This window comes from Dendrobates tinctorius, unplaced genomic scaffold, assembly GCF_039654945.1.
Source record: "Dendrobates tinctorius isolate UK_male_01 unplaced genomic scaffold, ASM3965494v1 ptg000075l, whole genome shotgun sequence".
Lineage (NCBI taxonomy): Eukaryota > Metazoa > Chordata > Amphibia > Anura > Dendrobatidae > Dendrobates > Dendrobates tinctorius.
In genome coordinates, this window is record NW_027361743.1 from 49,985,326 (window position 1) to 50,009,224 (window position 23,899).

The following is a 23,899-nucleotide window of genomic DNA, read 5'->3' on the forward strand; positions in this document are numbered from 1 at the left end:
TTTAAATCTTTATGTCAGATTTCTGCAAGAAGCAGAAAAAAAATCAAAGGGCAAAGTATAATTCCATCAGCTGAAGGAAGTAAAAAGAAATCCATGTGCTGGGGGGATAAGGAGTTCAGTATTAAACTGGTGGAAGGGACTCTGAATACTTCCCTTGCTCCCCAGCACAGGTAGCACATCACCCCACTGGCTGGGGCTATATTTTGGGGTTTGGCTACAGCTGATGAGCAGGATGAAATCAGGATACTTTCTCTCCATTGTGTGGAGGGAGCCCTGGTAGGGAAACATTGCTGGAAGGAGTAAATCTGATCACTGCTTTTGGAGAGTGTGGGGGACTACACGTCCCAGCAGCAGGTCACCTGCTGCTGGTGACAGTGTGACAGGCAGGCAGCTGCTCGCTCGTTCACCCCTTCCTTCCCTGCACCAATAGCTCTCCCAGTCTCCGCTGCCTCCTCCCACTTGTTGCACTGGGACTCCCAGCAGATTAGAGGCAGCCTCACAGGGAGCAGCCCGGAGTGCAGGCTCAGGGGGGCAGATCGCACACACTGCCGCCGACCACCGCTGCTGCTGCTGCTGCTTGAATGACCCCGCAGGACGAGTGAACGAGAGAGAAGACGCTGCGCCCACCTGCGACCCTCACCATGCGCCAGCCGCGGACGCACAGGGTGCTAGTGCTGGGACTGTGGCTGCTGCTGCTGACCGGACACACATGGGCACAGAGGGGCGTGCTGGAAGCTGCACCCTTGACTTATGGACCTTTGGAAGAGGAGATCCTGGTGGCCAATAATGGGATCAGGGTGCCTTTTGGGAGATCTGTGTACCTGGACCCTGTCCTGGACCTGGTGATACAAGTGCAGCCTGGAGACAAGTGTCACATTAGTGTCCTGAGCAATGACCCTCTGTCCCAGGGACCCGGGCACCTCTCCCCTAACAGGTTCCCATGTGAGTTTGGAGCTCGGGAAGTCAGATACTCTCACCTGGGTGCCCGCAGTCCTGCCAGAGACAGGGTGAAGCTTCAGCTGCGATACGATACCCAGAGCAGCACTGTGATCATACCCTTCATGATCGAGGTGGAGGTGCTCTTCACCCAGCTGGAGGTGGTGACCAGGAACATGCCTCTGACAGTGGACAAGCTGCTGGGCACCAGTAACCCCATGGATAAGAAGGTCCTGGAATTCACCTATGATAGGACTTTTGAAGTGTGCAGGATCACCCCACTGTTGGACCTTGCTGGATTGCCCAGGTATGGCCGGGTGGTGCACAGCGCTGGGCATATGGTGGATTGTGGAGAGTTTCTGCTGCAAGGGGTGCGCTACCAACACACAGCTTCCACCCAGTCACCCAACAAGGACTATATCCCAATGTTGGTGGAGCTGCATGATAAAGTTGGGAATTTACTAAAGCAAGAGCATTTCCAAATCCTGGTCAGGATCAAGGAAGGTTTGGAGAACACTCAGCCTAAGCCTAGCTTCATAGCAATGATGATGATGGAGGTGGATCAGTTTGTCATGACAGCCATCACTCCTGACATGTTGGCTGCAGAGGACTTGGAATCTGACCCTGGGGATCTTGTATTTAATATCACTTCTTCCTTTGGTTCAGGACAAGGACAAATTGTAAGTACTGATGACCGCAACTTGCCCATTACCTCCTTCTATCAGAGGGATCTTCAGGAATTTAGGATTGCTTACAAACCCCCACCTGAGGACTCTGACAATGAGCGCATCTTTGAAGTAGAATTGGAGGTGGTGGACACTGAAGGAGCAGTATCTGAGCCCTTCTCCTTTATGATTGTTGTAAAACCTATGAATACACTTGCTCCTGTCGTTACACGCAACACTGGGCAGCTTCTATTTGAAGGGCAATCAAGGGCCCTCTCTAGTGCCCAAAACTTACAAATCAGTGATGAGGACAATCTTGATGATGTTAAAGTGACTGTACTAGATGGACTAAGGCATGGACAGTTATACCTGCTTGGTTCACCAGAGGGTTCCAAATTTTTTACTGCTTCAGATCTGGACCAAAGTCGAGTCATTTATCAACATGATGGGAGTGACACCTACAGCGACAACATCATCTTCCGCATGACAGATGGACAGCACCAGGTTGAGTTCCTCTTTCCAATAACAGTAGTGCCAACTGATGATGAACCTCCTATAGTCAATGCCAACACAGGATTAATGATCTCCGAGAAAGAAGTGTCATCCGTGACTCCAGTCGTATTGAGTGCAACAGATATTGACTCAGAAGACTCAACAATACGTTTCATATTGGACTTACCCTACTCAATACTTGGCCAAATAGTGTTACGTCAATCTGAGATACCTCAAGACCCTTCAGAGTGGAAATTGTTACCTGGACTAAATCTTTATGAAAAGGACGTAAAAGAGTGGACTCAACAAGACATATTAGATGGTAAATTATATTACAAGCATATTGGACCACACAGCACTGTCCCAGTCATGGACCAATTTGTCTTTAGGGTTCAAGATGACAATGATCCTCCAAATCAGTCTGGTGAACACACATTTGTAGTAAAAATTAATCCCATAGATGACTTGCCTCCCGAATTGTACCAAGGTACCACCCTCAGGATGGTGGTACAGGAATATCATTTAACCCACTTTAGGAGAAAGTTCCTGCGATACACTGATTTGGACTCTGATGATCGGGACCTCAAATACACCGTGACCTTTCCTCCTACTGACACAGATGAAAACAACCCAGTTGTGATGGGATTTCTGGTTCTTACAGAAAATCCAGACCACGTTGTTACAGAGTTTACACAAGCCCAGGTAAACCATCACAAAATTGCCTACAAACCACCTGACCTGGAACTTGGCATTACTCCACGTGTAGTGCAGTTTCACTATATTGTAGAGGATATGTCTGGGAATACAGCTGAAGGGGATTTTACAATTTTTCTGGAGCCTGTGGACAACAAGCCCCCGAGTATTATTAATACGGGATTTACTGTGTTTGAACGAGGAAGTCACATTATCACTCCCACAGAACTTGATGCCACAGATGCAGACACAGGTAAAGACAAAATTACATTCACCCTGACCCAGTCTCCGAGACATGGTCAAGTACTGTATTCCAATCATGTGATGGATGTTGGCGAGACATTTGTTTTGGATGACATTAGAAATGGAAGAATAAGTTATATGCACAGCGGTGAGGAGTCTGCAAGTGATTCTTGCACCCTTGATGTTAGTGATGGAGTGCACGTGCTTACAATCATCATTAAAATCACTGTGCGACTAGTGGATGATGAAGTGCCAAGACTTATGCTACCTTCTGGAACAATTGGCTCCTATTTGGATGTCTTAGAAGGAAGCTCTGCTGAAATCACATCAAATGTCATTCAAGGAACTGACGCAGATACGGATGATCTCATGCTAACCTTCATTGTGGAAGATCCACCACTCTTTGGAGATATTTTGGTGAATGGCATCCGCGCTGAAAGATTTTCTCAAAGGGACATTATTGATGGTGCTGTTGTATATTCTCACACATTCGGAGAAATTGGTTTGCAGAAAAAAGAAGACTCTTTCAATTTAACGTTATCTGACATGTCTGAGGAATGGACTGTTGGCGGCAATAGAGTTACTGGAGTTCGTGTTCAAGTGACCATCCTTCCACTGGATAACCAGCCGCCTATTGTTTCAGTGGGTGACCAATTTGCAGTGATTGAAGGAGAAAAAAATGTGATTACATCTTCCCACTTAAAAGCTCAAGATAACGACACTCCCAATGATGACATTCTTTGCACTATTGTAGTGCAACCTACATCTGGATATCTTGAAAATATCTCACCAGCACCAGGTTCTGAAAAATCTAGAGCAGGGACTTCTATTAGTGCCTTTACATTGAAAGATATTAGATTGGGACACATTTATTATGTACAGAGCATCCACAAAGGTGTGGAACCAGTTGAAGATAGACTTACTTTCCACTGTTCGGATGGCATAAATTTTTCCCAAAAACATTTTTTGCCGATTGTTATCATACCAGCCAATGATGAAAAGCCAGAGATCTTTATGAGAGAGTTTGTTGTCATGGAGGGAATGAGTCTTGTTATTGATATTCCAATACTAAATGGGGCAGATGCAGATATTCCAGCAGATGACCTTATCTTCTTCATCACAAAGCCACCCAAACATGGACATATTGTGAACCAGTTCACTAATGGCACTGTGATAGTTGATAGCTTCAGCCTTGATGACATCAAGGAAAGCTCCACCATCCTTTATGAACACGATGACTCCGAGACCAAAGAAGACAGCTTTGAGATAAAACTATCTGATGGAAAACATTCAGTGGTCAAAACTGTTCTGATTATGATTATACCTGTGGATGATGAAACTCCGAGAATGACCATTAATGATGGACTAGAGATAGAAATTGAGGAAATAAAACTAATTAATAATAAAGTATTAAAAGCAACAGATTTGGACTCTGATGACAAGACTTTGACCTATATATTACGTTATGGGCCTGGGCAAGGGCTCTTACAACGGAGAAGACCAAATGGTGGCCTTGAAAACATTACACTAGGTATGAACTTCACTCAGGATGAGGTGGACCAAGAATTAATACAGTACCATCACTTTGGCCAAGAGGGAATTCGGGATCTCTTCAAATTTGATGTTACGGATGGCATAAATCCTCTCATTGATAGATACTTTTATGTGACCGTTGGGGGCATCGATATGGTCTTTCCAGATGTGATTAGCAAAGGGGTATCTCTAAAAGAAGGAGGGAAGGTAACACTTACAACTGACCTGCTTAGCACTAGTGATCTCAACAGCCCTGATGAACATTTAATTTTCAGCATCACCAGGGCTCCTGTGCGTGGACATTTGGAGTGCACCGATCTACCAGGGGTCCCTATCACATCATTCACCCAGTTGCAGTTAGCTGGTAATAAAATCTATTATACCCATACATCTGATGATGAAATAAAGATGGACAGCTTTGAATTTGAGGTCACTGATGGATATAACCCAGTTTTCCGCACATTTCGAATATCCATCACTGATGTTGATAATAAGAAGCCAGTTTTGACCATCCATGAACTGGCAGTGAGAGAGAGCGAGAATAAGCTGATCACCCCCTTTGAACTTACCGTGGAGGACAGAGATACCCGAGATAAACGTCTTAAATTTATAATCACACAGGTGCCAGTTCATGGAAAGATCCTATACAATAATACCAAATCAGTCACCTCCTTTACAAAGCAAGATCTCAATGATAACCTTATCAGTTACAAACATGATGGTACCGAGTCCACTGAGGACAGCTTCTCCTTCACGGTGACTGATGGAACGCACACTGACTTCTATGTTTTTCCTGACACTGTCTATGAGACCCGGCAGCCCCAGATGATGAAGATTCGGATTATAGCTGTGGATAACGGGGTGCCACAGATTGTAGTGAATAAGGGGGCCCCAACTCTGCGTATTTTAGGCACTGGTCATTTGGGCTTCTTGATCACCAATAAGGTCCTTAAAGCAGAAGACAGAGATAGCGCCCACATCTCTCTCCGCATCCGAATTACTCAAGGCCCAAGTCATGGATTCCTTATCAACTTGGACAAGGGGAACCACAGCATCAACCAGTTCACCCAAGGTAATCACTGTACAAACCATTTGGTTCCATCTATCTATGAAAGTATATTATATCACTTATTAATGTTTTGCTATTGGTTTCTGTTTATATTACAATGCTGCCTATAATTGAAATATTACTATAATATGTGTTTATCTCAGCATTTTTAAAGCAGTTGTCATTTACATCGTAATGGAGTGGTATCTACAGATGTGGTGGTCCTTGTGTCTATCATACATTTATGACATAGCTTAATGATAAATACTTTCCCTTGATAAATTAACTAGCAAAATCAATGAGTTGTTCTCTTCCATCATGCTGCTAATCTATTGTATTATTTCTAAACACTGTTTTTCAGTGATTCCTTTGTATCCCTGTTCATACTGCACCCACACACACAAAAGATACACCATTTGAAAGGTAAACTTGCCCCCTTCAGCAAGAAAATAGCCAAACAAACCACATATCCACGATTTGATCACAAAATACAGTTTAAACATTAATTTTCATAAAACTGCAGTAAGGAAAAATGACCTGCAGGTGGCACCACAGTACCCCAAAGCACACTACCACAAAGCTGCTCCAAACACACACATAATACACCATTTGAAAGGTAAACTTGATCCTTTCAGCAAGAAAACAGCCAAACACACCCCGCATTCACAATATGATCACTAAATACAGTTTAAACATTCATTTTCATAAACCTGCAGAAAGACACAATGACCTGCAGGTGGCACCTCAACCGGAAGACATTTTTTGCCCTCAACTTATCAAACCAATTTATTGTATTATCAATCTACATATATAAATACCTGACTGTGTTCATCAGCTCATGAAATACATTTACATTTAACCAGCTTGTTTTTCATGAAATTGCCTGCGCCCCCGATGACCAATGTGCGAAAATTTTGCACGGGCCAACTAGTTACATTTATTCATGCACACTGTCATATTATGGCCCCATATGACCTCTGCATTGTGAGGAACTGTATTAAGGCATCAGAAGACTTCTATCAGGTTCTTTTGTACTTTAATATGCCTCCATTTTCATAGCTGTTGGATTAGACATAGATAAAAAAAAAAATATGTGAGATGCTCCAGAATTGCTTTTGGGCCTGGTCCAAGGACAGCAGATTTATTGGCCACAAATTTATCACCACTTTTCACCTCAAACACCCAGGAAATTCATAGTAAACTCTTTATCCACATGCAGATGTTGCTGAAGTTCATTGTGAATTTTACCCCTCGTATGCCGTATGTCACTTTCTGTGCTGAAAAATTTTGCAGCATGTAGAGATTTGTTAAATGTCAGCCGCATGCCTGATACTATATTTCACAGCAGATATTGCATACAGCTTTTCCATCCCATGGGCCAACCGTTAGATCTCATTCAGACGTCCAATTTTAATATAGAAAAAGAAGGTTTGATGCTTCAGCTCCTTGTAGAAAATTTCGTAATGTACTCAATTTATATCTATATATATAAAACTGAATGTATGTATGTGTGTATCACCAACCAATCACGAAGCATCTTTCATTTCACCAGAGCTGTTCAAAAGAAGCTGAGCTGTGATTGGTTGCTATGAGCAACAGTTTTCCTTGCAACCAATCACTCAGCATCTCTTATTTCACCAGAGCTGGTTAAAAGAAGCTGAGTTGTGATTGGTTGCTATGAGCAAGTTTTCCCACTTGACAACACCTCAGCAGACACTGACATGGTGGGAGAAATCTAGCATCCCTGGGAACATAAGCTCCCAGCCATTGTCTGCCCCCCAAAAGGAGCAGAGAGCACATGACAGAAATGAATCCCCCCTCCCATGCCCATATACACATCACACATCGTCCATCCTATATGCACATCTTCCGTCTTATAGGGATCATTGGTATGGAAGTCAGAGCAAATCCATCCAGCGCTTTAGTTTTGACCCCAGGCCTCTCTTAAAGGGATCCCCGGTATGGAAGTTAGGACCGTTCCACTCAGCTCTGTGGTTCTTACCCCAGGCTCTCTTAAAGGGATCTCCTGCATGGAAGTCAGGGCAAATCACTCAGCGCTTTGATTCTGACCCCAGGGTTTTATTAAAGGGATCATTGGTATGCAAGTCAGGGCAAATCCACTCAGCGCTCTGGTTCTGACCTAAGGCTCCTCTTAAAGGGATCATTGGTATGGAAGTGAGGGCAAATCCATGCTCTGCTTTCGTACTGACCCCAGACCTCTCTTAAAGGGATCTTCGGTATGGAAGTTAGGGTAAATCCCTCAGTGCTCTGATTCTCACCCCAGGCTTCTATTAAAGGGATCATTGGTATGGAAGTCAGGGCAAATCCACTCAGTGCTCTGGTTCTGACACCAGGCCCCTCTTAAAGGGAAGTTAGGACCGTTGTACACAGCGCTCTGGTTCTGACCCCAGGCTGGTGGGATGATGTGGGATATTAGGGGGAGTAGTCCGGTGGCTCTGGCTGACGGAATGATGTGGGATATTAGGGGTAGTAGTCCGGTGGCTCTGGCTGATGGGATGATGTGGGATATTAGTGGTAGTAGTCTGGTGGCTCTGGCTGACAGGATGATGTGGGATATTAGGGGTAGTAGCCCGGCGGCTGTGATGGGATGATGTGGGATATTAGTGGTAGTAGTCTGGTGGGTCTGGCTGACGGGATGATGTGGGATATTAGGGGTAGTAGCCCAGCGGCTGTGACGGGATGATGTGGGATATTAGTGGTAGTAGTCCGGTGGCTCTGGCTGATGGGATGATGTGGGATATTAGTGGTAGTAATCTGGTGGCTCTGGCTGACGGGATGATGTGAGATATTAGGGGTAGTAGCCCGGCGGCTGTGACGGGATGATGTAGGATATTAGTGGTAGTTGTCCGGTGGCTGTGGCTGACGAGATGATGTGGGATATTAGGGGTAGTAGTCCGGTGGCTCTGGCTGACGAGATGATGTGAGATATTAGTGGTAGTAGTCCGGCGGCTGTGACGGGATGATGTGGGATATTAGTGGTAGTTGTCCGGTGGCTCTGGCTGATGGGATGATGTGGGATATTAGTGGTAGTAATCTGGTGGCTCTGGCTGACGGGATGATGTGGGATATTAGGGGTAGTAGACTGGCGGCTGTGACGGGATGATGTAGGATATTAGTGGTAGTTGTCCGGTGGCCGTGGCTGACGAGATGATGTGGGATATTAGGGGTAGTAGTCCGGTGGCTCTGGCTGACGGGATGATGTGAGATATTAGTGGTAGTAGTCCGGTGGCTCAGGCTGACGGGATGATGTGGGATATTAGTGGTAGTTGTCCGGTAGCTGTGGCTGACGAGATGATGTGGGATATTATAGTGAATGTGGCTATGCGGAGTGGGCGGGGCTCTACACTCAGCTTTATATATATATATAATCATTATAATTTGTTATAACTAACCATAGTTAGTTACTATGCCCGGGCAGTGCCGGGCTCTTCAGCTAGTTAAAACATAAAAGACGCTCTTGGACCACACTAGAGTGAACAAGAGAACAGAGCGACGCGTTTAGATAACCACAGCAATCTTTATTAAAGCTGCGGCGGCGATTGAAACGCGTCGCTCTGTTCTCTTGTTCACTATAGTGCAGTCCAAGAGCGTCTTGTATGTTTTAATATAAATTGAGTACATTTTGAAATTTTCTACAAGGAGCTGGAGCATCAAACCTTTTTCTCTACGTTGTTCAAATGTCATCAGGACGGAGTTCCGTGCACCTTGTAATATCGGTGAGCTGGCTATTTCTCCTTTTTTCGTCCATTTTTAACATACATGTTCTTACGATGGTTTTCACGGAAATAACAAATACCCATCAAAGTCTATGGAGCTGTTCACTTGTACATGTTTTTTACAGACTGAGAGATCACAGATCAAACTTGTCAATACAAGACTACATCTTAGGGCGTAAAATATGGAGTAGCGCAATGCGGGAAAACATTGCACTTTGACCAATATTGTTCAATGAGGCAGTGCACATCTGTGAGTTTTTCTTCAGCTGTAATGGGACTGAGGAAAAAAAATCACGGATGCTGTGTATGGCCGCGAATATTGGACGAAACTCACCAATCCAAGTTGGGTGCGAGAAAAAAAAATCGGCCTACGTACGGACCATGCATATGCTGCCCAATTTTTAAACACATCTCAAAACAAATCCGACGTTTCGTCAGCCGAGTACAGTAAATTCACTGCCAGAACCCTCAGAATAGATAGATAGATAAATAGATATAGATAGATAGATAGATAGATAGATAGATAGATAGATAGATAATAGATTGATGCAGTGGGGGAAATAAGTATTTGATCCCTTGCTGATTTTGTAAGTTTGTCCACTGACAAAGACATGAACAGTCTATAATTTTAACCCCTTCCACGACCCATGACACCTACGTAGGCGTCATGAAAAGCTGCGCCAATACGGCCCATGACACCTACGTGGGTGTCATGATATAAATCACCCTACTGCGGGTCGGGTGACCGGGGTCACTGAAAGGTCACCCGACTCGCACACACACACACACAGGAGGCTTACTGCTTCACCACAGGGGGCGTGGCTTAGCCCCCACGTGGCTATGATCGCTCTGATTGGCTGTTAAAAGTGAAACAACCAAGCAGAGCAATAGTAATATTTCATCAATGAAATTTGATGAAATATTACAATCCAGCCATGGCCGATGCTGCAGTAGCATCAGACGTGGCTGAAGACACTAACCCCCCCCCACACCGGCTGGCGGGGGCGATCAGCCCCCACCACGGACTGACGGCAGCGATCGGCCGCTGCTGTCATGATCTGCTCCCCCGCCCCTTCCCTCCGCTCCCCCCGCAGTCCGATCCCCCCCTCACCCCTCCCGGTACCTAGTATGTCCCGCTCTGGCTCCCGGTGTCCCGCCGTCCGGGATCATGGGCGCAGTCATCTTGGAAAATGGCGGGCGCATGCCCAGTGCACCCGCTCGAATCTGCAATGCTGCAGATTCATTCATTTATTTTGACCACTGTGATAAACTCTAACAGTGATAAAAAAAAAAGTAATTCACCACCCCCCTTATCACCCACATAGGCAGGTACAAATAATAAAATAAAGAACATATTTTTATTTTTCCATTAGGGTTAGAATTAAGGTTAGGGTTGAAATTAGGGTTAGGGTTGATGTTAGGGTTAGAAATAGGGCTAGAGTTGGAATTAGGGTTAGGGTTGGAATTAGGGTTAAGATTAGGGTTAGGGGTGGATTGGGATTAGGGTTAGGCTTGTGGTTAGGGTTAGAGTTGGGATTAGGGTTAGGGGTGTGTTGGGGTTAGGGTTATGGCTAGGGTTATGATTAGGGTTGGGATTAGGGTTAGGGGTGTGTTGGGGTTAGGATTGGAGTTAGAATTGAGGGGTTTCCACTGTTTAGGCACATCACAGGGTCTCCAAACGCGACATGGCACCACCATTTATTCCTGCCAATTTTGCGTTCAAAAACTCAAACGGTGCTCCCTCTATTCTGAGCCCTGACGTGTGCCCAAACAGTGGTTTACCCCCACATATGGGGTATCAGCGTACTCAGGAAAAATTGCACAACAACTTTGGGGGTCTAGTTTCTCCTGTTACCCTTGGGAAAGTAAAAAATTTGGGGCTAAAAAAATTATTTTTGTGGAAAAAAAATGATTTTTTATTGTCATGGCTCTGCGTTATAAACTTCTGTGAATTTATGGGTTCAAAGTGCTCACCACACATCTAGATAAGTTCCTTGGCAGGTCTAGTTTCCAAAATGGGGTTACTTTTGGGGGGTTTCCACTGTTTAGGCACATCAGGGGATCTGCAAACGTGCGTGACGCCCGCAGACCATTCCATCAAAGTCGGCATTTCAAAACGTCACTACTTCCCTTCCGAGGCCCGATGTGTGCCCGAACAGTGGATCCCCCCACATATGGGGTACCAGCGTACTCAGGACAAACTGTGCAACGACTTTTGGGGTCCATTTTCTCCTGTTGCCCTTGAGAAAATAGAAAATTGCGAGCTAAAAAATCATTTTTTGAGGAAAAAAATGATTTTTTATTTTCACGGCTCTGCGTTATAAACTTCTGTGAAGCACCTGGGGGTTCAAAGTGCTCACTATGCATCTAGATAAGTTCCTTAGGGGGTCTAGTTTCCAAAATAAGGTCATTTGTGGGGGGGCTCCAAAGTTCAGGCACACAGGGGCTCTCCAAACACGACATGGTGTCCGCTAACGATTGGAGCTAATTTTCCATTCAAAAAGTCAAATGACGCTCCTTCCCTTCTGAGCCCTGCTGTGCGCCCAAACAGTGGTCCCCCCCACATATGGGGTACCAGCGTACTCAGGACAAACCGGACAACAATTTTTGGGGTCCAATTTATTCTGTTACCCTTGGGAAATTAAAAAATAGCGGGCTAAAAAATCATTTTTGGGGAAAAAAAATGATTTTTTATTTTCATGGCTCTCCGTTTATAAACTTCTGTGAAGCACTTGGGGGTTTAAAATGCTCACTACACATCTAGATAAGCTCCTTTGGGGTTATAGTTTCCAAAATGGGGTCACTTGTTAGAGGTTTCTACTGTTTACTCACATCAGGGGCTCTGCAAACGCAACATGACGCCCGCAGACCATTCCATCAAAGTCTGCATTCCAAAATGGCGCTTCTTCTCTTCTGAGCTCTCCCATGCGTCCAAACAGTGGTTCCCCCCCACATATGGGATATCGGTGTACTCAGGACAAATTGCACAACAACTTTTGTGGTCCAATTTCTCCTGTTAGCCTTGTGAAAATAAATAATAGCGGGCTAAAAAATCATTTTTGAGGAAAAAAAATGATTTTTTATTTTCACTGCTCTGCGTTATAAACTTCTGTGAAGCACTTGGGGGTTCAAAGTGCTCACCACACAACACATCTAGATAAGTTCCTTTGGGGGTCTAGTTTCCAAAATGGGATCACTTGTGGGGGAGTTCCAATGTTTTTAAGCACACAGGGGCTCTCCAAACATGACATGGTGTCCGCTAACGATTGGAGCTAATTTTCCATTCAAAAAGTCAAATGGCGCTCCTTCCCTTCCGGGCCCTGTCGTGCGCCCAAACAGTGGTTTATGACCACATATGAGATATCGGTGTACTCAGGAGAAATTGCCCAACATATTTTAGGATCCATTTTATCCTGTTGCCCATGTGAAATGAAAAAACTGAGGCTAAAAAAAATTTTTTGTGAAAAAGAAGTACTTTTTTTTTACGGATCAATTTGTGAAGCACCTGTTGGTTCAAAGTGCTCACTATGCATCTAGATAAGTTCCTTGGAGGGTCTAGTTTCCAAAATGGGGTCACTTGTGGGGGAGCTCCAATGCTTAGGCACCCAGGGACTCTCCAAACGCGACATGGCAACCGCTAAATATTCCAGCATATTTTCCATTCAAAAAGTCAAATGGCGCTCCTTCCCTTCTGAGCCCTGCCGTGCGCCCAAACAGTGGTTTATGACCACATATGAGGTATCATTGTACTCAGGAGGAGTTGCCCAACAAATTTTAGTATCCATTTTATCCTGTTACCCATGTGAAAATGAAAAAATTGATGCTAAAAGAAAATTTTTGTTGGAGAAATTAAAATGTCAATTTTTTCCTTCCACGATGCTTTAGTTTCTGTGAAGCACCTGAAGGGTTAATAAATCTTCTTGAATGTAGTTTTGAGTAGCTTGAGGGGTGCAGTTTTAAGAATGGTGTCAATTTGGGTATTTTCTGCCATATCGACCCCTCAAAGTGACTTCAAATGTGAGGTGGTCCCTAAAAAAAATGGTTTTGTAAATTATGTTGTAAAAATGAGAAATCGCTCGTCAACTTTTAACTCATAACTTCCAAACAAAAAAAATTTGTTTCCAAAATTGTGCTGATGTAAAGTACTCATGTGGGAAATGTTATTTATTAACTATATTGTGTCAAATAATTCTCTGGTTTAACAGAATAAAAATTCAAAATTTGAAAATTGCAAAATTTTCAACATTTTTGCTAAATTTATGTTTTTTCACAAATAAACGCAAAAATTATCGACCTAAATTTACCACTAACATGAAGCCCAGTATGTCACGAAAAAACAGTCTCAGAATCACTAAGATGCGTTGAAGCGTTCTTGAGTTATTACCTCATAAAGGGACACTGGTCAGAATTGCAAAAAATGCCCAGGTCATTAAGGTCAAAATAGGCTGGGTCATGAAGGGGTTAAAGGTAGGTTAATTTTAACATTGAGAGATAGAATATCAAAAATAAAATTAAAAAAATCACATTATATAAATTATATAAAGTTATTTGCATTTCACAGTGATAAATAAGTATTTGATCCCTCTTGCAAACAAGACTTAATACTTGGTGGTAAAACCCTTGTTGGCAAGCACAGCAGTCAGACGTTTTTTGTAGTTGATGATGAGGTTTGCGCACATGTCAGGAGGAATTTTGGTTCACTCCTCTGTGCAGATCATCTCTAAATCATTAAGATTTTGAGCCTGTCGCTTGGCAGCTTGGAGCTTCAACTCCCTCCATAAGTTTTCTATGGGATTAAGGTCTGGAGACTGGCTAGGCCACTCCATGACCTTAATTTGCTTCTTTTTTAGCCACTCCTTTGTTGTCTTAGCTGTATGTTTTGGGTCATTGTCTTGCTGGAAGACCCAGCCAAAACCCATTTTTAATGTCCTGACTGTCATGATCCTATGATAGGTTTTGGACTGACGCTCCAGGGGTTAATCATTGTGGCCTCTCTCTGGACTGGGAGGGCTTTTTATAGCCTCGGTTAGCTAGAATCCTTGTCAGTTATACTCCTGCCCTCGGCTGAGTTAGTTTACCCTGGTGTATTTGTGTGCTTGTGCCTGCTCTGTGAGAGTATATCCTGTTGCTGACCCGGTCTCTCCCCCACGTTGCTCTTGTCTGTTGATTTGGTACTGTTCTGTTGGTTCTATGGTTGATTGACTCTGGCTTGATCCTTGACTACCTTTCTGTCTCTGCCCTTCGTACCCGCTCGGTTTTCTGACTTCTGCCTTTTCCGGTTTATCCCTTTGTGTGTGCTTGTTGGCTTCCTCACTTCTTACCTTTCCCGTTAGTCTCCGCTGCGCTCTGCTCAGCTATACGTGAGCTCCTGTGAATGGCCCCACCTCGGCCCCTCCCCCCTGCCTTCAGGTGCCGCAGGTCCTGCGTGTCGGTGGTCAGGCTACCTCGTCCTCCGGGCGCCGCCATCCACGTCCAGCTTTGCACCATACCGGACGCATATACTGTCCGCGACAGGTTGGTCACACTGTCCATTACACTGGTGGAGGGAAGGAGGTTGTCACTCAGGATTTTATGGTGCATGGCTCCATCCATTCTCGCAATGATGCAGTGAAGTAGTCCTGTGCCCTTAACAGAGAAACACCCCCAAAACATGTTTCCACCTCCATACTTAAGAGTGGGGATAGTGTTCTTTGGGTCATAGGCAGCATTTATCTTTCTCCAAACACGGCGAGTTGAGTTAATGCGAAAGAGCTCAATTGTTGTGTCATCTGACAACAGCACCTTCTCCCAATCACTCACAGAATAATCCAGGTATTCATTGGTAAACTTATGACGGGCCTGCACATGTGCCTTCTTGAGTAGGAGGGACCTTGCGGGCACTGCAGGATTGTAAACCTTTACAGCGTAATGTGTTACCAATGGTTTTCTTGGTGACTATGGTATCAGCTGCCTTGAGATCATTAACAAGTTCCCCCCATGGAGTTTTAGGCTGATCTCTCACCTTCCTCATGATCAACGATACCCCACGAGGTGAGATTTTGCATGGTGCCCCAGATCGATGTCGATTGACAGTCATTTTGTATTTATTCAGTTTTCTTACTGTTGCACCAACAGTTGTCTCCTTCTCACCCAGCGACTTACTTATGGTTTTGTAGCCCAATCCAGCTTTGTGCAGGTCTATGATCTTCTCCCTGACATCCTTATAAAGCTCTTTGGTCTTGCCCATGTTGTAGATGTTACAGTCTGACTGATTAATTGAGTCTGTTGTCAGGAGTCTTTTATAAAGGTGACTATGTAAGACAGCTGTCTTTAATGCATGTAACGTGTTGATTAGGAGTGTCTAACTAGTCTGTAGGAGCCACAGAACTCTTAATGGTTGGTAGGGGGATCAAATACTTATTTCTCACTGCAAAATACAAAATTGTATAATTTATACAATGTGATTTTCTGGATATTATTTTTTATATTCTATCGCTCAATGTTAAAATTACCCTACCCTTTAAATTATAAACTGTTCATGTCTTTGTCAGTGGACAAACTTACAAAATCAGCAAGGGATCAAATACTTATTTCCCCCACTGTAGATAGATAGATAGATAGATAGATAGATACAGTACATAGATAGCTATAGATAGATAGATAGATAGATAGATAGATAGATAGATAGATAGATAAGGGATAGGTAGACAGATAATATATATATAGATAATAGATAGATCGAGGGATAAATATATAGATAATAGACAGAGAGATAGATAATAGAAGTTCTGCAGATTTACATTATCACAAGCCTCCTACATACAGCTCTGGGAAAAATTAAGAGACCACTTTCAAATGTTCAGTTTGTCTGATTTTTCTCTTTATAGATATATTTTTGAGTAAAATGTAAATTGTTCTTTTAGTTTACAAACTACTGACAACATGTCTCCAAATTTCCAAGCAATAAATTTTGTATTTATTTTCAGAGAATGAGAAATGGTCAAAATTTAAAAAAACAAATAACAGTGCTTTCAGACCTCAAATAATGCAAATAAAACAAGGTCATAATCATTTAGAAACAACAATACTGATGTTTTAACTCAGGAAGAGTTCAGAAATCAATATTTTGCGGAATAACCATGATTTTTAAAAACAGCTTTCATGCGTCTTGGCATGCTTTCCTCCAGTCCTTCACACTGCTTCTGGTGCAAAAATGTAAGCAGTTCTTCTTTGTTTGATGGCTTGTGACTATCCATCTTCCTCTTGATTACATTCCAGAGGTTTTCAATGGGGTTCAGGTCTGGAGATTGGGCGGCCATGACAGGGTTTTGATGTGGTGGTCTCTTAATTTTTGCCAGAGCTGTATATGTGGTGTCTGTATGTGTGTATGCATACGTTGTGTGCATGGCTTTGTGTGAGCATATCAAGGCCTTAAAACACCATGACCTGTTTTTTTTTATGTTTTACCACTGGAGTGGTGTCACTAATATAAGTTCCCTGCCCCTAGTCTTATACTTACCACCTGCTATCTTCATCTGTTATCAGCACCTCTCACATCAGTCTTCAGCAGGTTGTGACCTTCTAGATCTCTTCAGTGTTTGCTGGCACAATCCAGAGGTCAGTACTCAATGTAAAGGGGGTTTTACACATAGCGCTATCGCTAAAGCGTCACCGATTTTGTGACGCAGCAGCGATATTGCTAGCGATATCGCTATGTGTGATACTTACCTCCGACCGGCTCCCCCGCTGTCTGTCGTTGATCGCGTAGCTCCATTTCTCGTCGGGCGCTTCCTGCTGGCGCCGACGAGCGATGCTGGGACGCGGGCGGGAGGACGTCAGGATCGCCGCTTCTGAAAGGTAAGTAACGACCGCTGCTGCATCGCTGGTGAGATCTGCCTGTGTGGCAGCTCACTAGCGATCATTTAGCGATGCACCAGCAATCCTGACCGGGTCGTAATGTGGTCGGGATCGCTGGTGCATCGCTAACTGTAAAGGGGCCTTTAGTCTATGAGAGCCAGAACGAGGACAGAACAAGGTCATCATAGACTTGCACTGAGAGCTTGTGACTGTTACCTCTGACTTCCAGTCAGTCAGTATTTGTGGTCACAAGATGGCGCTGGGGAACTGAAGCGCTGCCGGGAAGAGCAGAAGATAACTGCTGGTAAGTATAACACTGGGGTCAGGGAACTTACACTAGTGGCACCACTCCAGCGCAGAAATAAAAATAAAACGCTGAAGTGACGCTTTCATAAGGTCACCATATTCACAATTTTTAGTGATTTTTTTCATGTCAGCTAAAAAGCAACCACTTTTTCATCAGTATGATAGATCTGCTTTTCTGCCATTTTTGGTCCTTGTGTCAATTTTTATCATTGTCTATTATCTGTTTTGTTATGAAAAATGCCTAATGGAGAGTTGCCATGTTTCTCTAACCAATCTGTCAATGAAAAATGGAAAGTGCACAGATGGCATTTGTGTAGAGTCCATTTTTTATCTTTTTTTGGGGTGGGGGACTTATTAGCTTTAATGGGTGGGTTTGGTCCTCAAATTGGACCAATGTAGAACATGCCTGTTATTAAAAAAAAGGACAGCATACGTACACGTGACAGTGATAAACGCTGACATGAGAATGAATAAGGCCTCCCTCAGACTTCAGTTTTTCTTGTACAAGAGCTACAGTATCCATATTAAAGCACTCGTACCTATGACAGTCTGTGGGGGAGTTCACTTGTCTGATTTTTTTCCTCAGACCGTGTGGCCTATGCAAAATCGCAGAGACGTGAGAGTGTTTGAACAAAATCAGAAAAAAAATATATTAATATATAATGTAGGGTCCAACAAGATTAGTTACCAAATGGGAAAAAACCCTAAAAGATAACTTTTCTGAATTATTATTTAAAAACATATTTGCATATGCAACAAACTCATAGTTAAAAACAAATACTAAACAATAAAGTGTGTATCCAGGGATAAACAGTAGTAAGGCTAACAGACCCTAATAGGCCATATGTAACTTTTAGACTACGTAACCGCGAAGGTTGGCACCCTAGATTGTCGAGATGGCTCCCCCGCAGTCTTCCCCATGATTGTGGAGCCTGCTGAAACAGACTAAGGAACCTTTTTAAACTCTTAGGAAGCCTTTGTATGTGTTTTATGTTAATTATTCTAATTTACTGAGATAATGACTTTTGGGTTTTCATTGGCTGTAAGCCATAATCATCAACATTAACAGAAATAAACGCTTGAAATAGATCACTCTGTTTGTAATGACTCTATATAATATATGAGTTTCACTTTTTGTATTGAAGAATTGAAATAAATTATCTTATTGATGATATTCTAATTTAGCGAAAAGCACGTGTACAAGGCATACATATACACCATCCTTCTGAGGATCTCAGATAGCAGATTGGTGGCCGTACAAGAAAATCACAGTGGGTGATTTCATAATGCATATGTCATACAATATGACAGATGATATTATTTATCTCAGGAAAAAGTCTTCACAGTTAATGCCCAATCCCTTTTGCCAACGCGCTTCACCCCACCAGTTCTAGGGTTCATCAGAGGACACTTAGTGAAGAAGGATCTTGATAGGTCAGAGGGCCAGTAATCAGTTTCTCCTAAACACAAGGGAACAAATGTGAGGAACCCTGTTGTGGTCACCATTTTAATAGGAAGTGCTGCTCGCACATCACCTCCGTGACGGAACCTCCGTGAATATTGGAAGTAATGCGCTGATCTCTGGAATGCATGATGTGTTACACCTGTTGCTGGGCGCAGACGGGCCCACCTGATATGAGGTGTACATTCTGTTCTTTAAATACAAACTGCACTCCACCATCCCAAAGTGCACAACAGAGTCCACCACTGAGGCTCCACTCTTAAGGCTGCAGCCACACATTAATAAATGAGAATCCACTCATATGACCCTCAGGTAATTATGGTATACACATCACCCTTGCATAAGGCACCAAAAATCATCAATGCAAATCTATGGATCCGTTTCAAAAATCGAACAGCACTCTGATGCCATCCATGTACTGTCATTTTTTTTCCCAGACTGATAGGAGAAGCTTGAGAATTTTTTGTATTTTTTCTCTCAGATAAAATCTGATGAAACTCTAATGAAATTCGGTCCGTTTTTCTTGGGAAAAAAACCTGCCGTCTAAAAGAAGCCTTAGGCATCTATACAGGGGTGATATTTCCTATTCTTTTTCATGTTTGTCACACTTAAATGTTTCAGTTTACCAAACAACTTTAAATATGAGCCAAAGATAACACAAGGAAACAAAAAATGCAGTTTTTAAATGAAGGTCTTTATTATTAAGGGAAAAACAAATCCAAACCTACAGGGCTCTGTGTGACATAGTGATTGCCCCCTAAACCTAAGAACTGGTTGGGCAACCCTTAGCAGCAACAACTGCATTCAAGCATTTGCGATAACTGGCAATGAGTCTTTTACAGCGCGCTGGAGGAATTTTGGCCCACTCACCTTTGCAGAATTGTTGTAATTCAGCCACATTGAAGGGTTTCTGTGCTCATCTTCCTTTTTTTTCTTTTCCCATCACAGCACCATGTAATTTTTTGTATTTTTTTGTACTTTTTGAAATAAATAATTGTATGCAACATATACATGGCCTACATTAATCTGGTGGCATTATAAGATCTGTTTATTTTGTGTGTCCTTAATGGATATATATTCTCCCAATATGTGCCGGTTCATGTACATTTTGGTTTGGTACATTTCTATTTATGACATAATGTGATTGTACTCAAAATCATGCTATACATTGCCTTTTTGGCAGTAGTGCATTTTTCTTAGTCTGACTATCAATGACTTACTTACATTTTGTGGCACCATTTATACTAATCTTTCAGGATTCTAAGACCCATTTACTTTGTGTGGGCCTTTTATGGATATATGCTCTTACAATATGTGCCATTTTATGGACATGTTGGTTCTATACATTTCTATTTAAAAAACATGTGTCTCTATTTCAATAGTGACACAATGTGATTGTATCTCAAATCATGCCATATATTGTCTTTTTGGCAATAGTGCGTTTCCCTCAGTTTCTATGCACTTTGTGCATGTACCAAATGATTATACTCTGTGATACCCGTTATATACGTTTGTCCATCCTCTATGTAACATCTTTCTTTTGCCTGCACAGTGTTTGCAGATATAATTTTTCTGTATGACATTCATGGTTGCCTACCTTGATTGTGACATGGACAGCTTCATGAACATGATTTACTTGTGTGTGCAGTTCAAAAACATTAAAGGTCCTTTTAGGATCCTATACACACTTGCTGCGACTTTACGTGCGTCAGTCCTATATAGGCGCTATTTTTAGACAGGCGCCTTTTCTATCCTTATCATATATGTGTTAGGTGTGATCTATGGGCATTACAAATGACCCCCGTTTGCCTTTAATTATGTTTATAAACTGGCGACCGTTATATATGGGGTTTCCTGCTTATATTCTAATTGCATGCGCCGTATTTCTTGCTTCTATTGCGCAGGCGCCTTCAATCTAGTAATGTTAATGCATTAACATCTGCTGTTAGGCTTTTCAATAAGCCGGCTGTTGCACAGGCGCCTTGCACTCGGCAATGCCATTAACATGTTAATTTGTCAGAATCATAGAATAGAATCGTAGAGTTGGAAGGGACCTCCTGGGCCATCTGGTCCAGCCCCCTGCTCAAAGCAGGATTCGCTAAATCATCCCAGTCAGATGTCTGTCCAGCCTCTGTTTGAAAACTTCCATTGAAGGAGAACTCACCACTTCTCGTGGCAGCCTGTTCCACTCATTGATCACTCTAACTGTCAAAAAGTTTTTTCTAATATCTAATCTGTGTCTCCTCCCATTCAGTTTCATCCTATTGCTTCTAGTCTTTCCTTGTGCAAATGAGAATAAAGTTGATCCTTCTACAATGTGACAGCCCTTTAGATATTTGTAGACAGCTATTAAGTCTCCTCTCAGTCTTCTCTTTTGCAAACTAAACATTCCCAAATCCTGCAACCTTTCCTCATAAGACAGGGTTTGCAGACCGGTCACCATTCTGGTCGTTCATGATTACATTTTGACTGACATGTCTTTGACGCATGCGCTATATTGGCTCCGTCCTTTTGTCCTCACTGCGCAGGCGCCACTTTGCCCGGTGATGTCATTAACTTTTGAATAACTTTATTCACCTCTTAACAACGCCCACAAGATGGCCGCGGCCATGCAACGCTCTCCACCTCGTGGCTCAGTACTTATTTAATTAATTATATATCAGATGTAATTGTGCTATATAAGGATGTGACACATGTACCTTTTCAGCGCTTTATCCTACCTCGAAGAAGCCACATAGAACGTGGCGATACGCGTGGGGCTTTGCTCCCCCCACTCCTTTACCCCACAGGTTATTCCCAGCACTCATCCGGCACTTTAGTTGTCTGCAATGTTGAATAGTTCTTTGCTCTTTGTGCACTTGCCAGTTCTGGATTCATTAGCCTCTTATTCCCATGGTCAGGTATTTCACATCTTGGGTTTTTGAATACTCCATTTTGGAGGTTTGTGATTCAGAGGCTTACATATTTTCAGCCTCTCTTTTTGGTTCACATGGTGCTGTGAATAGCAGTTTTCATTATTGCTTTAATCAGGCCCCTTATTTGTCTATGACTATATTGTCTTATGTACATTATCTGTGATTATTTATATATTTGAGGTGGTCTGTTTGTTATCCATCTATATCTATTGCTGCTATATATGGGGTTGTTGTGGGAGAGTCAATATATCATCACCTTATGATTTTGACATGATTGCAGTGTTTTGCATTTTTAACTGTTTTTAATGTCTTGCTGTGTTGTGTATGTGTCATGAGTTAATCAATAAAATGTACCTTTTTGATACATTGTGGAGTTCCCAAAACAAGATATACTGCTTTTCTTTTTTCTTTTTCAACTGGCAATGAGTCTTTTATAACGCTCTGGAGGAATTTTGGCCCGCTCACCTTTGCAGAATTGTTGTAATTCAGCCACATTGAAGGGTTTCTGAGCATCAACAACCTTCTTAAGTTCACACCACAGCATCTCAATCAGATTAAGTTCAGAAATTTGACTATGCCACTCCAAAGTTTTAAATTTGTTTTTCTTAAGTAATTCACAAGTAGACTTGCTGGTGGGTTTTGGGTCATTATCCAAGTGTGCTTCAGCTTGTGGTTACAAACAGAAATTCTTTTTCAGGATGTTTTGGTAGACAGCAGAATTCATGGTTCCATTTACCACAGCAAATCTTTAAGGTCTTGAAGCAGCAAAACAGCCCCAGACCATCACACAGCCACCACCATATTTTACTGTTGGTATGATGTTCCTTTTATGAAATGCTGTGTTACTTCTACGCCAGATGTAATGGGACATGCACCTTCCAAAAAGTCCACAAAGTGTTCTTCCAAAAGTCTTAGAGATCATCAAGATGTTTTCTGGCAATACTGAGATGAACATTTATGTTCTTATTGCTCAGAAGTGGTTTTCGTCTTGGAACTCTGCCATGAAGGTCATTTTTACCCAGTCTCTTTCTTATGGTGAAGTCATGAACACTGACCTAACTGCTGTGGGTTCTTTTGTTACCTCTTGGATGAGTCGTTGTTTCCCTCTTGGAGTAATTTTGGTCAGTCGGCCACTCCTGGGAAGGATCACCACTGTGCTATGTTTTTGCCATTTGTGGATAATGACTCTCACTGTGGTTTGCTGGAGTGCCAAAGCTTTATAAATTGCTTTATAACCTTTTCCAGACCCATAGATCTCATTTACTTTATTTCTCATTTGTTCCAGAATTTCTTTGGATCGCAGCATGATGCTTATGTTTTGAGGATTTTTGGTCTACATCACTTTGTCAGGCAGGCCCTATTTAAGTGATTTCTTGATTGAGAACAAGTGTGGCAGTAATCAGGCCTGGGAGTGGGTAGAGTAATTGAACTCAGCTTCCCAAGATCTGATAAACCACAGTTAATTTAATTTTAATGGGGGGATCACTTTTTCACACAGGGCCCTGAAGGTTTGGATTTCTTTTTCCCTTAATAATAAATACCTTGATTTAAAAACTGCATTTTGTGATTACTTGTCTACTATTGAATTTTTTTTGGCGATCTGAAACATTTAAGTGTGACAAAAATGCAAAGAATAGGAAATCAGGAAGGGGGCAAACAGTTTTTCATACCATTGTATATGCCAGCTCCTGCATCCATGTACATATACAGCGAGTGAAATAAGTGTTGAAAATGTCACCAATTTTCTAAGTACATACATTTCTAAAGGTCCTATTGACGTGACATTCACCAGATGCTGGTAACAGCCCATCTAATCCACACAGGCAAATATAGCAAACCATAGATGTAAGTAAATTAGGTTATGGGTAATAATGAGAAATGACGCAGGGAAAAAGTATTGAGCACGCTTACTGAAATGTATTTAATACTTAGTACAAAAGCTTTTGTTGGCGATGACAGCTTCAAGACGCCTCCTGATTGGAGAAACTAGTCACATGGATTGCTCAGGTGTGATTTTATCCCATTCTTCTAAA

The 23,899-nt window shown here is 42.6% G+C and overlaps 1 protein-coding gene across 1 annotated transcript in view; it reads left to right on the forward strand.

Annotated features, from left to right (window-relative positions):
* The first annotated feature begins 485 nt into the window (after positions 1-485).
* Positions 486-23,899, forward strand: part of FREM2 (FRAS1 related extracellular matrix 2) — a 348,626-nt gene continuing 325,212 nt past the window's right edge. Inside the window, exon 1 of the mRNA XM_073583262.1 lies at positions 486-5,634. Within this exon, the coding sequence (XP_073439363.1) occupies positions 642-5,634 (4,993 nt within the window). The 5' untranslated portion in view covers positions 486-641. The remainder of the gene's footprint in view (positions 5,635-23,899) is intronic.